This window comes from Anas platyrhynchos, chromosome 6 (assembly GCF_047663525.1).
Source record: "Anas platyrhynchos isolate ZD024472 breed Pekin duck chromosome 6, IASCAAS_PekinDuck_T2T, whole genome shotgun sequence".
Classification (NCBI taxonomy): Eukaryota; Metazoa; Chordata; class Aves; order Anseriformes; family Anatidae; genus Anas; species Anas platyrhynchos.
Window position 1 is genome coordinate 40,764,182 of NC_092592.1, and position 14,000 is coordinate 40,778,181.

The 14,000-nt window shown below is 45.7% G+C and overlaps 2 protein-coding genes across 17 annotated transcripts in view; one reads left to right on the forward strand and one right to left on the reverse strand.

Moving 5' to 3' along the window:
- Positions 1-2,939: 2,939 nt before the first annotated feature.
- Positions 2,940-9,158, reverse strand: BNIP3 (BCL2 interacting protein 3). The gene is made up of 6 exons (XM_027459845.3): positions 9,002-9,158; positions 8,416-8,599; positions 7,507-7,591; positions 5,902-6,008; positions 5,648-5,797; positions 2,940-3,917 (listed from the first exon to the last, which is right to left on the reverse strand). The coding sequence occupies exons 1-6, from the start codon at positions 9,036-9,038 to the stop codon at positions 3,866-3,868; spliced, it is 615 nt and encodes a 204-aa protein (XP_027315646.1). The 5' UTR covers positions 9,039-9,158; the 3' UTR covers positions 2,940-3,865.
- Positions 9,159-9,245: 87 nt separating this feature from the next.
- Positions 9,246-14,000, forward strand: part of JAKMIP3 (Janus kinase and microtubule interacting protein 3) — an 87,218-nt gene continuing 82,463 nt past the window's right edge. For 8 of the 16 annotated variants that reach the window (XM_072039940.1, XM_072039941.1, XM_072039946.1 and 5 more), the window contains exon 1: positions 13,424-13,742. The gene's annotated coding sequence lies outside the window, so the exon portion shown is untranslated. Of the gene's footprint in view, positions 13,395-13,421; positions 13,743-14,000 lie in introns of those variants that run through there. The other 8 variants (XM_072039947.1, XM_072039950.1, XM_072039951.1 and 5 more) reach the window with 5 other exon arrangements.

The window sequence follows — 14,000 nt, forward strand, 5'->3', positions numbered from 1 at the left end:
TTGACAACTTTTTCTTCCACAACTTCTTCCTTTTGTGAGATAATTGGCCAAACTAAATAACCTGCAAACTTGAATTTCCATTTTTGAATGGTCATACTTCTAACCCAAAGCTGTCTGTTCGTATTCAGTGAATATCTTAGTGCTCTTTATTTTTATCTATTTTTTCAGCTTCAGCAAATGCAAGTGGAAAATGAGTAAAAAGAGAAAGGATATAATGAAATCTATTATATAAAACATGATTTTCTTATACCTATTTCAATTAAATAGCTTTTAATGATTCATTAAATTTTTATCATCTAATTCTACCTAAAAACTAATTTATTGTAAGTTTGATAAATTACTGGTCATTCACATATTTGCTTAAAATCACTATTGACTTCTCTTATCAGTTTAAGAGCACTGTATTGTTGGCACATATACCCTGAACAGTTAATTTCCCTGACATAGGGTGTCTCGTAGGCGATCTCTGACCCAAGCAGTGGGATTATTGCAGTGGATGCAAGGTGGTCCCGCGTGGAGCCAGGAGCTGCGCTCGATGACCCCTCTGGGTCCCTTCCAGCCCAGCGAATGCCTCAGCCCTGCTGTGGGGGGGGCTGTGGCTTGTGCTACCAGCCTCAAGGGCAGAGGGGAGGCTTTCTCCTGTGGTTGCTTTCCCCTTATTTTGCATCCCTCACAGTTCCTTCAGTCCAAAGCAGGCTGTTGCTGGAGTCCTGGGGCTGCGCTTGGTGGTGCACGACCCACCTGGATCCCCATGGAGGAGCCCTGGGAGCTGCTGGGGGTCCTTGGCCCCATGTCGCAGTCAGCAGCAACATGGTACGAGGGTTTGAAGCAAAAAAGGTAAGAACAGACTTTAATTTCTTCTTCAATAGGGAAAGTGTATTGCTTAACAGAGATGGGGATAGCTTCACCTGTCTTACCTTTGAAGGCCTTAAGGGCTGCATGTGTCTCATCACAAAAGCTTTTGCAATACCCTGTTGTTCTAGGAAGCTCTATCTCTAGGCTCAAGAGTTAGAGAAACTGTTTCTGTCCAACTTTTAACCAGAGGTTTGTGTTTAGTACCCTGTCCAAAGGCATCATCTAGAAATTAAGTAAGCTGATGGGCATGCAAGGACTTCCCCGTGCAGCAAAGAGCCCTGGGGAGAGGAGGCCGAGGGGAGCAGCTCTTCTGGGCCGTGTCCCTGCCTGGAGGAGAAATCAGGTCGGTTAATCAAGTGTAGTCCTGGCTGCCTGGAAAAATCGAGTCCCTGGTGCTGAACACACAGTACTTAAACACTGCCTGTTTACCCCATTCCACCTGCTGGAGCTGACGGAACCAGGACCCACTCAGGGCCGCTGGAACACCGAGCACGTGTTTGTAACACCGAGCACTTGTTTGTAACACCGAGCACGTGTTTGTAACGCTGCTGTAACACCAAGCACGGCTGCCTCATCCCGCAGCAATGCACAAAGCGTTGGCTCAGAGGCTGTGGAAGAGGAGCGAGGCACCGCTCGCAAGGTGCTGGTAGAGATACACGTGCAAGTGCATGGTTGAAAGGCACCAAACAGTTTCTAATTTTATTCCTTTAAGCTGTGAAAAAAAAAAAAACTACATCAGAAATGAAAATATAACAAAAAAGCGAGGGCAGCTAGGCGCGCACTCGGCTGTGTTTGCAGAGGCGAGGACTGCATTGCCGCTCAGTTTCTTACACCTTTGTTTTTAGCATTTAGGTTCTAACAGCGGATTAAAGATATCCAACTACTGTAAGAACACCAACTTACGTGGCTGCTTTGCAACATCTTTGCAGGGTGGCAGTTCTTTTCCTGCCCCTACAGGATTTCTTTGTTTCTGTGGTTAAAAAAAGAAAAATGAAGCAATACTTAGTTCCCTTATTCACAATGCCTGCTTTCATACCATTGCATTTTGCAATGTACAGTAGGAGTATTTAAGTGTTATTCCAGTGTAGTTTCTGTAAATCTTTCTGTTCAAAATAGCAGTAGTTGCCATAGAATGTAAACACGGCGCTTCCAGTGCAGCGTATCTTCACATTCAGTGCAAACAGGAACTATTCAATACAAATAACAAATTGTAAGAACCCTGCTTACATAAAACGTGAATGTGTACAGGTGCTGGAGCTTGCAGGACACCCCATGCACCTGCTGTAATTTAAAAGATGTCTTTATGGGTGTAAGGTGCTAAGTATTCATGATGAAACTTTTACTTAAATTCTGATATAATAGTATTAAGAAGTCTTGGATTTTTCAAAGGGGGAAGAAGCAGTTCATCTAATGATCATTCCAATATCAGTGTTTTTATAACCATCAGTTAAAAGGCCCCAACTTCACAAGACTTATAATTCAGAAATTAAAAATGTAATAATTCCTTTTTTTATTGCACAGGCACTTAAAAACCAACCACCACCACCACCAGATACTGGCCCTCCTACAAGGGGTATGTGATTAAATTCCTGCAAGTGAGAATTTCCAGTGGCCTCAGCAGGATTACTCCACGGAAAATGCAGTACGTGTCTCTCCTGGATTGGGGCCCACGGGATTAGGGCACTGCTTGTTTGTACAGCAGTAATCTAGTCCCACACCTCCGGTGACATCATGTGGTGACAGGACACGGGCTCAGCACCGTGCTGCAAGGTGCTCAGCAGCAGGACTCCAAGCACAAAAGAAAGCACTGCTAAATAAGAGCAAAAACAAAGTAGAAAGTAAATTTATTTTTAAACGATGATAGTACAAAGCAGAACCCATACTTGCAAGTTCAGTGTTTGTTTTCTGAGTGACTTCTAATGACAGCTTACTCCTATTCAAATTTAAGAACCAAAATGATTTTCTATAGAAACTCCTTACCCATTTGTCAGTTATGCAAATAAATTATGAAATGGCCTCATTTAAGACAGAGCCTTGTCAAGCACTTCAAACAATTAGAGAAAAAGAAATGAGAAAACTCAATCTACGAGGAACCTTTTTATTTAAATATACAAAACATAATTTGGCAAACATTCATTTATTCTCATTAAATAAGATAAAATTACTGAAAAGGCATTCAATTAGTACAAACAAATAAGCAAGCAAACCTTTCTTTAAATCTATACAAGGATAAAGCAAATAGAAGATGCAAATTTATTTTACAGATAAAAAGACTGAGAAGCAATAGGCTGCAAGAAGATACAGCAAAAAGAACTTCTATTAATTGGGGAGTTAAATATATGCCTTTATAGAAGAAACTATTTATTAGGCACTAAGGTCCAAATTTTAGTTCAGGCTTTTGCGTATCACACTCTGAATGAGTAAATATTGAAGGAAGCTTTACCAATACACTAATTTATTCCAGCTGTCTCTCACATTTCACATCTCACACAAAAGTGAAAGAGAGCTAAGCAAAATCTAAGGAAGGAACAGCTTCAAGTGAGGTAAAAAGCTTTTTCTGAACTCCTGTATATGATACATAAGGCCACACATTGTTTTGGGCTAATCCCTTATTGTCATGATTACAGTAGCAGTGACAACCATTCACATCTATGAGATATAAAGAAACAGCACTTTAATATTGCAGTGGTGATTCAGCTAGATACTCAACTAAAGCTAAGATTTTGTTTTTAAACATCAAATTGTTTTAGTTTTCAAAGATACTTCACTACAAAGCAATGCAGCGGATGTTAGAGCACGATTCGGATGCGTTATGAATTGCTCCAGAATATTATGTATGATACTTCAGCTTTAGTGTCTCCTCCCACTCTTACTGAACTAGGACCACAACATTTACAGAACAAGTATACGCTGACCGTGTAGTCATTGCTAGCATGGATGTTTCTGCTGTTCACCTCCCCTATTCCCTGATGAACGTTTCCTTTGCTTTGAAATCACATTTCAGGTGCCTTCAAAACGTACTGCTTGAAGCTGTGGTCGTAAGGCGTCTTCCAATGTAAATCCTGAGATCAAGAACACACAGCCAGTAAGCATTTGATTTCAGCTCAAGAGGAATGTACAGCATGTAGGGTTTTTTTTTTTATTTTAAATCAGACTACTAGGTATATAAATTACAGCGGGGCAGTAGTGCCAGTTTTAATTAAGAGGGCAAATCAAGTGTCTCCTATAAAACTTGGTCTTCGGTTGTTGGTACCTTTCTGCATACCCATGTCTAATAACGCTCCCTAAATTCTACATCTGAATAAGTCTCTGTGTAAGCTGTACAGTTTCAGGAATGTAAGAGGCAGAGATAAGCACAGGGTTAACAAGAACACTGCTTCAGGAGCTTTCAGAAGTCAGATATTTTTATCATGTTTTTTTTCTTTTGTTATCTTGAATTTTCCTATTCATTAAATACATCTGACATTTGTTAACTGCTCACGTTATGGTCATCTTCACATACTCTTTAGCATTTCTCCAGTCACTATTTCCTAACTTGGTAAACATTTACAGCTGCCCTACATCGGGTCTTTTATTCATTTACTTTTTGCAGCTTGAAGAAATCAATATTTTGCGTTTAATGATTTTAGTATTATTACACTAAGCACTTTATGAAGATGTGACTTATTGTCACTCTTTACCAACCTGGAATGTTGTAATTTCCAGCAGCGGTGGAAATAACAGGAAAGTGTTTACATTGCAAAACTTGCAATTACTTTGGAAGGAAAATTTCAGTATGCTTTTGTTCCATCTCACACAGTTACTCATTTTAATTTTGAAAGGAGTTGTATTAGTTTCATGTTATTTTTACGCCATTATGTTGCTGAGATGTGAATTTTGTACAGGACAGATGAAGGCCCAGATTATCTTTAAAGTTATGCATACTGCAGAGACCACAGTCTGTCTTTCCAGTTACTGGAGCTGTCATAGTCCTCTCCTTCTCTCAACTTCTACACTCTCCCCCACTCTCAACTTCTGTAGTTTTTATTTTTGATAAGGGTTCAGGATTTATGCAAGGTACTGAGAAGAAAAAGAACAGGACTAGAGGTAATTGGAGGCTCCTTGGAGGACAGCTGTCACCTCAGAACTTGTTTGACCTCTCCCCTAAGCCCTCTCATGTGGCACATTGCACTCAAAAAGCAGAGGTCAGATGTGCCTGGAGTCCCAGCATTCTTTGTTGATACAGGAATCTGCCATGCCTAGGTAAAGGCAAACTCTGCTCCTGACAAAAAGGCATTTAATCTCTTCCCTTTAGTCTGCGTCCTGTGGCTATTTTTAAAGAATCTCATCTAATCCCTTAATCATCTGGAAAACAAACAAACAAACACACACTAAAACAAAAGCTCAAACAACAACTCCTGCTTTGTTTGCTATCCCGTCCGCAGAGGTGTGGAATTTTAAAATATATTAAATGATCATTTTTCCTTCACAAATAGCATTGAGATTATGGACCAACTACCTCCAATGGAATTGAGTATTATGTATGTATAGTAAGATTTCACACACACAATTGCAGTGTCCCTTCATTCTTTCAAAAATACTCAGCTAGTAAGAAAAAAAATAATTTGATAGATTCAGCAATACCACAAACAAGTAGGAAACATTCCTGAATAGCTAATTGTCTAAGAGATGAGCAATTATAGACTCTTCTCCACAGAACGACAACAAAGATGGAACTGGGAGTCAGAATTAGGCCTCAGAGAAAAACGTGTAAAAAAAACAAAAAAGCCTTTTTTTAAAATAATAAACTTACCCTAGTCCAATAGCAAGCAAATGAGAAAGAAGCAGAGATGGAAGGAAAACCTTCAAAAATTCTGCTGAGAATATGCCCCCTTTCTTCATTACACTGGTGTTTCTCATGCTGAGAGTGGCTGTGCGCCTGGGATGTTTGAACAGGAATTCCCTAATTTTGAGGAAGAAAATACAACCAGAACATGAAGGGGTACATGTTTGTACTTGTGGCAGAAGCAGTACCAGAGTTCCTCCAGAACCACTGAGAGCACTCACTTGGGTGGGATGTTCTCTGGCCTGCTGGACCAATCCCATATCCAATCTGCATTTTTCTTCAGGAGCCTTTCTACTTCTTTCCTCCTTTCCAGAAAGTCTTCTTCAGACTAAAACAAAGAGCCATTATCAAACCATACACACGACTACGATGGGTAGAAAGTCCTGCAAAACAAATCTTCTGTTCTGCATCTAAAACCATACACGAGACCACCCTTGCAGCTCAAATCTCTCAGCTCTTTGCATATCACTTGATATCACTTGTATTGAACTATTTAGATCCTAGATTGGGGCACGGAGGGGAATCTGTCCTCACAGCAGGATGCAAATGCAAAAGGTCATATCCCTGCCTCGTATTTGCTTAAGTAAAGACTGCCCTGGAAATAAAGTGCCAAAGCCCTGTATTGCACCCTTACATGAAGGCTGAAAGTTACCCACATTCACACATCTGAACGACACTGGGCAGAATAAATTGCTAAAGTCTGTCTGCATTCAAAACTGCATGAATGTCATACTTACCTGAAGATGCTTATTCACGCTAATACAAGCTAAGTAAAACTAATTCAGTCTAGTAAAGCTACCTGGCTTTTGGGCCAGCATTAGGAACACAGGTGAAGAAGCAAGCCCAGGTTTATCTGCACACATCTGTGCAGAAAAAAAAAAACAAAAAAAACACCACAAAACAAAAAAGTGGCTTTGTTCTCAGTAAATTACAGTGTACATGCTGAATGAGAATACAATTTCTTGCTTATTGCACATGCATTGAATAGAGCCAACAGATTGTGATAAAAATAGTATCTGATCATAGAGTTTAAATAGCTACACACACACAACTGTGGAATGGAAATAAAGTTGTCCAGGCAACTATGTCTGATGTTTTTTCTAACTTTTGATGAAAAAACGATTTGATCTCAAAATCCAAGTAATCACCTTTAAACATATGAAGGGTTTTCTGGAAACGTAACATAAAAACAATTAATTCAAGGTAACGCATTAATTAACCTCAAGCAGGTAATCCATTGAGCTAGATTCCTGTAGGAGTTGTAGAGCTGGTGAGAAGAGTTTCAGATAAAGCGAGAGGCTGTGGGACCACACACACTTAATGTAATTTTGAACCGATTAAACCTGTTGGTAACACTTGGGTTGTCCAGCTTGGAGAAGAGGAGGCCAAGAGGCAACCTCCTTGCTCTCTGCAACTTCCCAAGGAGGGGAAGTGCAGAGCCAGGTGCTGGTTTCCCTCTCCAGTGACAGGAATGGCACAAAACTGCACCAGGGGAGGCTCAGACTGGACACCACAAAAAAATTATTTACTGTGAGGGCAGTCAAACACCGGAACAGGATTCCTACCAGTGTTTGAGAACCCAGATGTCTTTAGAGACAGAGTAGGGCACCTTAATCCTTCTGAAAAACTCTCAGGTTACATATTTAAAAAAAAATAAAAAATCAATGCAAATCAGGTACTTACTAAAAGCCTGATTCTGAGAAGATTATTTTAAGATACTGAGCTACTGAAGTCTCTGCACGAGGTGAAGCTGCTGATTTCCCAATACTGGTTTCCAAACAGTGACAGTAACAAATCCTTCCTCCAAAGGAAAATGAGATTTTTACCTGAAAGCTATTTTTTTCTCCACTGCTGTGACTCTCTATTTCCAAAGCTCTATGACTGTCTTGAGGTGTCTGGGAACGAGGAGGGCTTGATAAAAGAGAAACACAAATACAAAATAGCTCATTAAATTTTTTATGACGTTGTTTATGGGATTACTAACAAGCTAGTGAATGAAGCTTGTAAGCACAGCTGTCCTGAAGAGCTACGGTGCCCTGACCATAACCTGAGAGATTAATCTGCCAATGGGTGATATAATCCAGCCACCTCACTCAATTAATCTTTGATTTCCTAACAATCTGACAAAGCGCTTGCTGCTCAGAGTTGTTTTTCAGCAGCGTGGAGACACGCCCATAAGGCTGTATGATTTGGCCCATGTTGCTTACTAAATAATGATAGGCAGCAAGCTATTCCTAGACGTACACTTTGGTTTGAATTCAACTAGCCAGATGAGACTAGGAGGTTCTGCACCCGACTGCCTATTTTAAGGCCTTTTAGTTAAATAAACTTTAGGCTGTAGACTTCCTAACCCAGCAAAATCAAATACATGAAATAACAAAACTGACCACGTGCCTCAGATGTCTTTTTTTATTATTATTATACTCCTAGAAATCTTTGTACACTAGATATAGGACTTTTTTTTTTTTTTTAAAGCAACTGCCTAAGAACTCCTAATTAATGTACCCATCACAAAACACACTGCTTTTTTACCACCCCACTCTGAGGTTTCTGTTTGGGCAGCAGCACACTGCTTGCACAGGGTCTGACCCTTCAGCATGACAGCAGCACCCTGCTCTACAGGGCTTTCCTCACCAGAACAGGACTGTTGCCTGTACTCGAGCAGCACACCCATGGGAACACTGCGCATAAAGAAGGCGAGTTTCACATTGCTTCCAATGAGGCATGTTGTTTACCTGTCACAATGCGAACTTTCCCTCGAGCTGCTCCGTCCCGACTCATGCTGGGCATCCAGCAGGATTTTCTCCATGTCGCCGTTGTGGATGGAGATGGAGGCCGGCACTTGTTCGTGGCCCGTCGGCGTGGAGCCGTTCCCATTGCCATTCCCATTGCTGCTGAAGTGGAGCTCTACCCAGGAACCTGCTCGGTGTAATCGGGAACAGAGGCGGAATAAACCTGATGGTTTTGTACAACAGGCAGGTGGGCAGAGGCTGCTGACCCCCAGCCCGACCTCACAGCGGGACGCACACCCACGGCTCTGCCCATACCCACGACGAAATGCCAACCCAGAGCGCCAGGGAGCTGGGGGCGAGCTGCCCAGCGCTGGGTGCCTCCTGCAGCCCACAGACCTTCCATTTCAGGGCACGGCATAAACAACCCCTGCTGCTCACCACAGCTGGAGGCCTGCGGGGCCCGGCACCGCCTTGTGTCGGGCTGGGAGCGCTGCCCGGGGCTGGGCAACAGCGGCCCGGGGGGCAGGGAGAAGGGGAAGGGAGAAGGGGAGAGGGGAAGGGGAGGCCCTCCCGGTGCCCCCGGCCTTACCCTGCAGGTTGTCCTCCTGCGGGCTGTGCCGGGACATGGCGGCCCCGCTCTGCCCGGCCCGCGGGCACGGCGCTGACGGCAGCCGCCGGCCCGGCCTCCTCGGGCCGCCCCCGGCAGGCGGGGCCCGGCCGGGCTCGGTGCTGCTCCCGTCAGGAGCTGGGGGGGAATGGTTCGGTGCCCGAGCTCAGTAAAAGGCGTGTCTGTGTCTGTGTGTGTGTCTGTGGCCCTGCAGCTGGTGCCCAGGGCGTTGTTTTGGGTCCCTCAGCTGGCCCAGCGCGGAGGATGAAGGAGAAAAGTGGCTGGGGCAGCGCTCTGCCGGCTGCCACACGGGCAGATTTTGTTAAGAGATAGCTATGGACGCTATTAAGGACACTGCGGGGTGTGGAGCAGCTTTTCTCGTAGCTCCTTCAAGCAAAGCGAGGTTTGATGTCCCCACCGCAGTGCCCAGCAGTGCCACGGCCCCACAGGCAGGCCTGGGCCCAGGGAGAGCGGCTCCGTCCCCACCTCGGGGAGGGGACAGCGATGCCACCTGGAACAACGCCAGAATTGGGAGAACATCACAAAACATTTCCCAAGGAGGGGTCGCCAGGTTTAACCTCTGGGTGCACACTGCTGAGATTACAGTACAGGATTGGTATCCTCTTCGGCACAGAGAAACGGTCTGAATTAAAATAAAATTAAAATACACTAAGAGAGAAAATGTCGTAAATTGATATCATTTACATGGTAAATATTGAAGTGTTAAAATTAACCTTTGGGGAGGGATACATTTTTTTCTGTCAACAATTATCTGACTTTGAAAACTGATTTTGCCAACTATGGGCCAGAGTCAGCTCTGCCTTTGGTGGTCTAAGTAGATGGGAAATGGATTTGGGAAAAGGTTTGGTGCTATGGGTGTCATGCCAGGTGTAACGACATCAGCACTTCCAGCAAGGCAGCAGTGCCTAAAACCCCGTGGTGGTGCTCAGGATGCTGGATAGGCACCCCAGGCACCCTGCCAGGCGCTGGGCACAGCAGGGACACCCCGGTTCCACTGCCCACCCTGTCCTGATGTGCCTGGGTGCCCTGGGTGCCCGGTGACACCACACTGCCATGGGGCAGGATGCTGGCTGCCACCACCCATCCCTGCTCCCCGGCTCGGGGCTGCACTGACAGCCAGCACTGGCCTGTGCCCCCGCACCAAGCAGCCCCAAGGCTCACTTTCTCTTCGTCCTGTTTCCTCTTGGTTGACCTCCGCTTCAGGAAATCAATTTACTAGAAGTCTTTCCTGCTCTAAGGCTGGTATGAAATGGGGTCGAGCAAATATCACAGTGCGGCTGCAGCAGCTGACCTCTAGGATCTTTTATTAGCAGCCAGATGAGTGTGCTTGTTTTCCTATAGACCTTTATGGTAAATGATTTTTGGTTGTTGCCAGACAAGCACTCTGCTGTGATCACAGAAAATTGCAAATTATATGGGACGAAATCTTTCAAAGGCTATCGATTTGTTAAGCTGCGATCCTCTTTCAGGTTGGAACCCACTTTAATGTTGTTTAGCTGCACATCAAGAGAACAATCCTGCATTGATCATTTCCTCCGAATGCAGAGGCACGGCCCACCGCCTCCACTGGCTAAGGAACGCAGCATTTCGGGTAGCTGTGAGGTCCCACGTGCTGGCCAGACACCTTTAACTTCGCCTTTAGCTTTAAGCCCGTGTTTTTGTACCGACCCTGCAGCTCACAGCGGTTTTGAGGGACAGTTATTTTAGGCCTTCCACAAGGACTGTTTGTAAACCCAAAGTGATTATTACCTTAAAGTACTACAAAAATGGACACAAATGGACTAATTAGAATTGCCTTGGTGTCTTGCTGCTATAAACCAAGGTAATACCCACCAAGTTTCTACGGGCTATGGCGTGAGGCGTGCTGTCAGCTAAGGGCTGACGTGGGGGCCAGGCCCAGGCCCCCGCAGACGGGGACCCCACGCACGCCGTGGTCCCCTGCTTGCCCGCTGCCCACACGATGCCCCTGCCTGCACCCAGCACCGCTCCTCGAAGGCGCCTGCACCCCGAGGACAGTGCCTTTTCCTCCCTCTTCTTCCCTGCCCGCGGTGGCTCAGTCATTAACCCACTCGGCTGCCGCTGGAGGTGAGCTCTGGGTGTACATTTCATGCTGCACGCCCCTCGGAGCGGCGTTGATCATTAACTACCGAGCTGTTCCGAGATCCTCATTGCAGAGCCGTTCGTGCTTATCCAGGCCGCTGGTGTGAGGAGACCCAATGTGTGCACACAGCCTGTTGGTACGGCCTCTTTACGTCTGGGGTTTGAAAACCAAAGCAAACACAACGTGGTGAACTTAACGATCCGATTTCATATACAGCCTCAAGAAGGAGAGGAATTAGGAGCTAGGTCTGTACATGATAATCATACCGATTTAACCAAATATTTTTCTAGAGTGATATAAATGGGGAGAGTCTTATGTGGACCCCCTTAGACTGGTTTAGCTTAGCTCGGGAGCAGACAATGCAGGCCCAAGTGCTGGGCACAGCCTGCAGGGTGCAGCTGGGACACAGAAGTCCCCTTTTGCACAATTTTCTTAGGTTTTAAAAGGTGTTTGTGCTACAGGGTAGAGGACAGGGGCAATGAGATACCCTTACAGGTGGAATAAAACCAAAACTTGGGTGCAGAAGAGCCTGAGTCTTTTATTTGGGCCAATCTTGTTACTTTTTTTTTCTAAGATTTGATTTCTTCGATTTTAATTTATGAGCATACAACACTATTTCTTGCATATTCTTCTCCCTTTTCTATGCATCATTTCTTACTCACAGCAGTTTCTGATGGCCCAGTGACCCAAATCTGGTCACTGGGATTGTTCATTCCTCATGGTGTCATCCACTGCCTTGGCACCCTGGAGAGGTGCAGGAAGCACGACTCACACTGACTGCATGTAGGACTGAACTGGTTTCAGATACCTGGATGTTCTTCTGCTAAGCCTTGGAAATTGCTTTCTCTTTTCTCGCTTCTAACAGGTGCACACTGACCTGGGCTCAACATCAGAAGTGCAGAAAGCCTGCCTGAGAGGTGCGTGCCGAGGGGCTCTCAAGGCTGAAAGAGGCAGAAACCAGAGAGTTAAAAACAAAAACCAGACTGCTGGATTGCTTTTCAGGCTCTAAAATGTTGGAAACCCTGACCACTTCTAGAGTGAATCAGAAAGTGGAGCATAACAAATCATTCAGCTCTTCTTTTACTTGCTAACTTTGGATTTTTAAAGATCATTAATGTGTTTGTTCTGCTTGGTGAAGCAGCATGCGGTGGGGTGCTTTGGACAAGCCTGTAGTGGGTACACCTGAGGAAATGGAAATTGCCAAAAGAATGCTTTTTCCTAGCACTTGTCAGCTGAAAAACAAAACCTGATTGTTTGGACGATGCAAACTAACATGGCCTCTTGCTTTCCATCACTAGCGCTGCTCCCAGTGTTACTCGTTTTACTCACAGGCTCCCACAAACTGTTGCAGTTCAGCTCTAAATGCAGACGCCTGTTTTATTTGCCCAGGGGCTGAGCAGCCCAGTTTGCCCAGCTCTGTGGTGCTGGGAGGGCTGCAGCAAGGTGGCCTTTCCCATCTGCAGGGCTTTACTTCTCACATCAGATTTTACCAGAGCTCGCAAAGCCACCTGCCTTTTTTCCTCCGTGCTGCCATTTCCCCACAGCTCCAGAGCTCAGCCCTGCTCCGTGATGGTTCACAGACAAAATCGGGGCCCCGCTGCCTGGCCCCACACCTGCATGCGCGAGGGTTGCGGTGCAGCACCGTGCTGCGGGGGAGCAGGCAGCCTGCTCGCTATTTTTAGCCCCGGATACCCTGCAGATCTCCTCTGCCCTTCTCAGTAATTCAGCTTCTGCTTCAGGAGGAGCTCAGTTTGGATGCAGACAGTGCCGGATGCAAACCCTAATAACTCAGCTGCAGACACGATTCCTCGCAGCAGCGCTGCGGAGCGAGAGGACCTCAGAGGGGATCTGGGCCCGTGCCAGCACGCTCGGCTTGGCTTTCCAAAAGGGAGGGCTGGCTGCTGGGGAGCCGGTGCGGTGACGCGCCCGCGCTGCGCTGCGCGCTGCAGTGGCACCGCAATGGCTGCGGGCTGCCGCTGGTACCGCGCAGTGAGCTCATCCCGCGCAGCGCAGCGCCCAGTGCAGCACCCAGAACATCACCCAGCACATCGCCCAGCACATCGCCCAGCACATCACCCAACGCATCAATCAGTGCATCACCCAACGCATCACCCAGCGCATCACCCAGCGCATCACCCAGCGCATCACTCCTTGCATCGCCCAGCGCATCACCCGGCACGCAGCACGCACCCGCCGCCAGCCGCGGCCTCCCCTGCTGCGCTGCGCTGACTCTTCGCTGGGGGTGTGTACATGGTGAGCAGATTTTACTGTCTGGTTGGTTCTTCTGCTTCTTCCTTCTTTTTTTTTTTTTTTTTTTCTTCCCTTCCCTGTCCTCTAAATGCTCCCCCGGACTGATTGATGAATCATTTCTCATCTGATTCCGCTGTTCAGGGGACACAGATGGAAAATATAAGCTTATGCAGCAGGGATGGATTATTTTTTTTTAGCTTTTTGCAGCGTGAATTGTAAAAAATCCTTTTAAATCTGTCTGCTAGGAACAGCCTACAGGTTTTAAAATGAAGTGCACTGCACACAAGGAATGGTACTGCCCTCAGGTAAAGCAGACAAGCAGTGTGTGTGATGATGGAGCGTGCCTGTAAGGTTAGTTCTGTGTATGTTTATGCCTCTCTATGTATCTGTTAAATATATATATGCTATATGTGAAGCATCTACTACCTATGGGGTTTGTACAGCCCATTTTCAAATGTAATATTTTGCATCCTATGGTTTTGCCCTCCCCCCCCCCCCCCACCCCTCCCTTAGTACCTAGTTTCTGTTTGCTGTGGTTAATAAACATAGCTCTGATTTGTAACAGCTTTGCCGTAGGATGCTAGCAAACCCATCGAGGATAATGTCTCT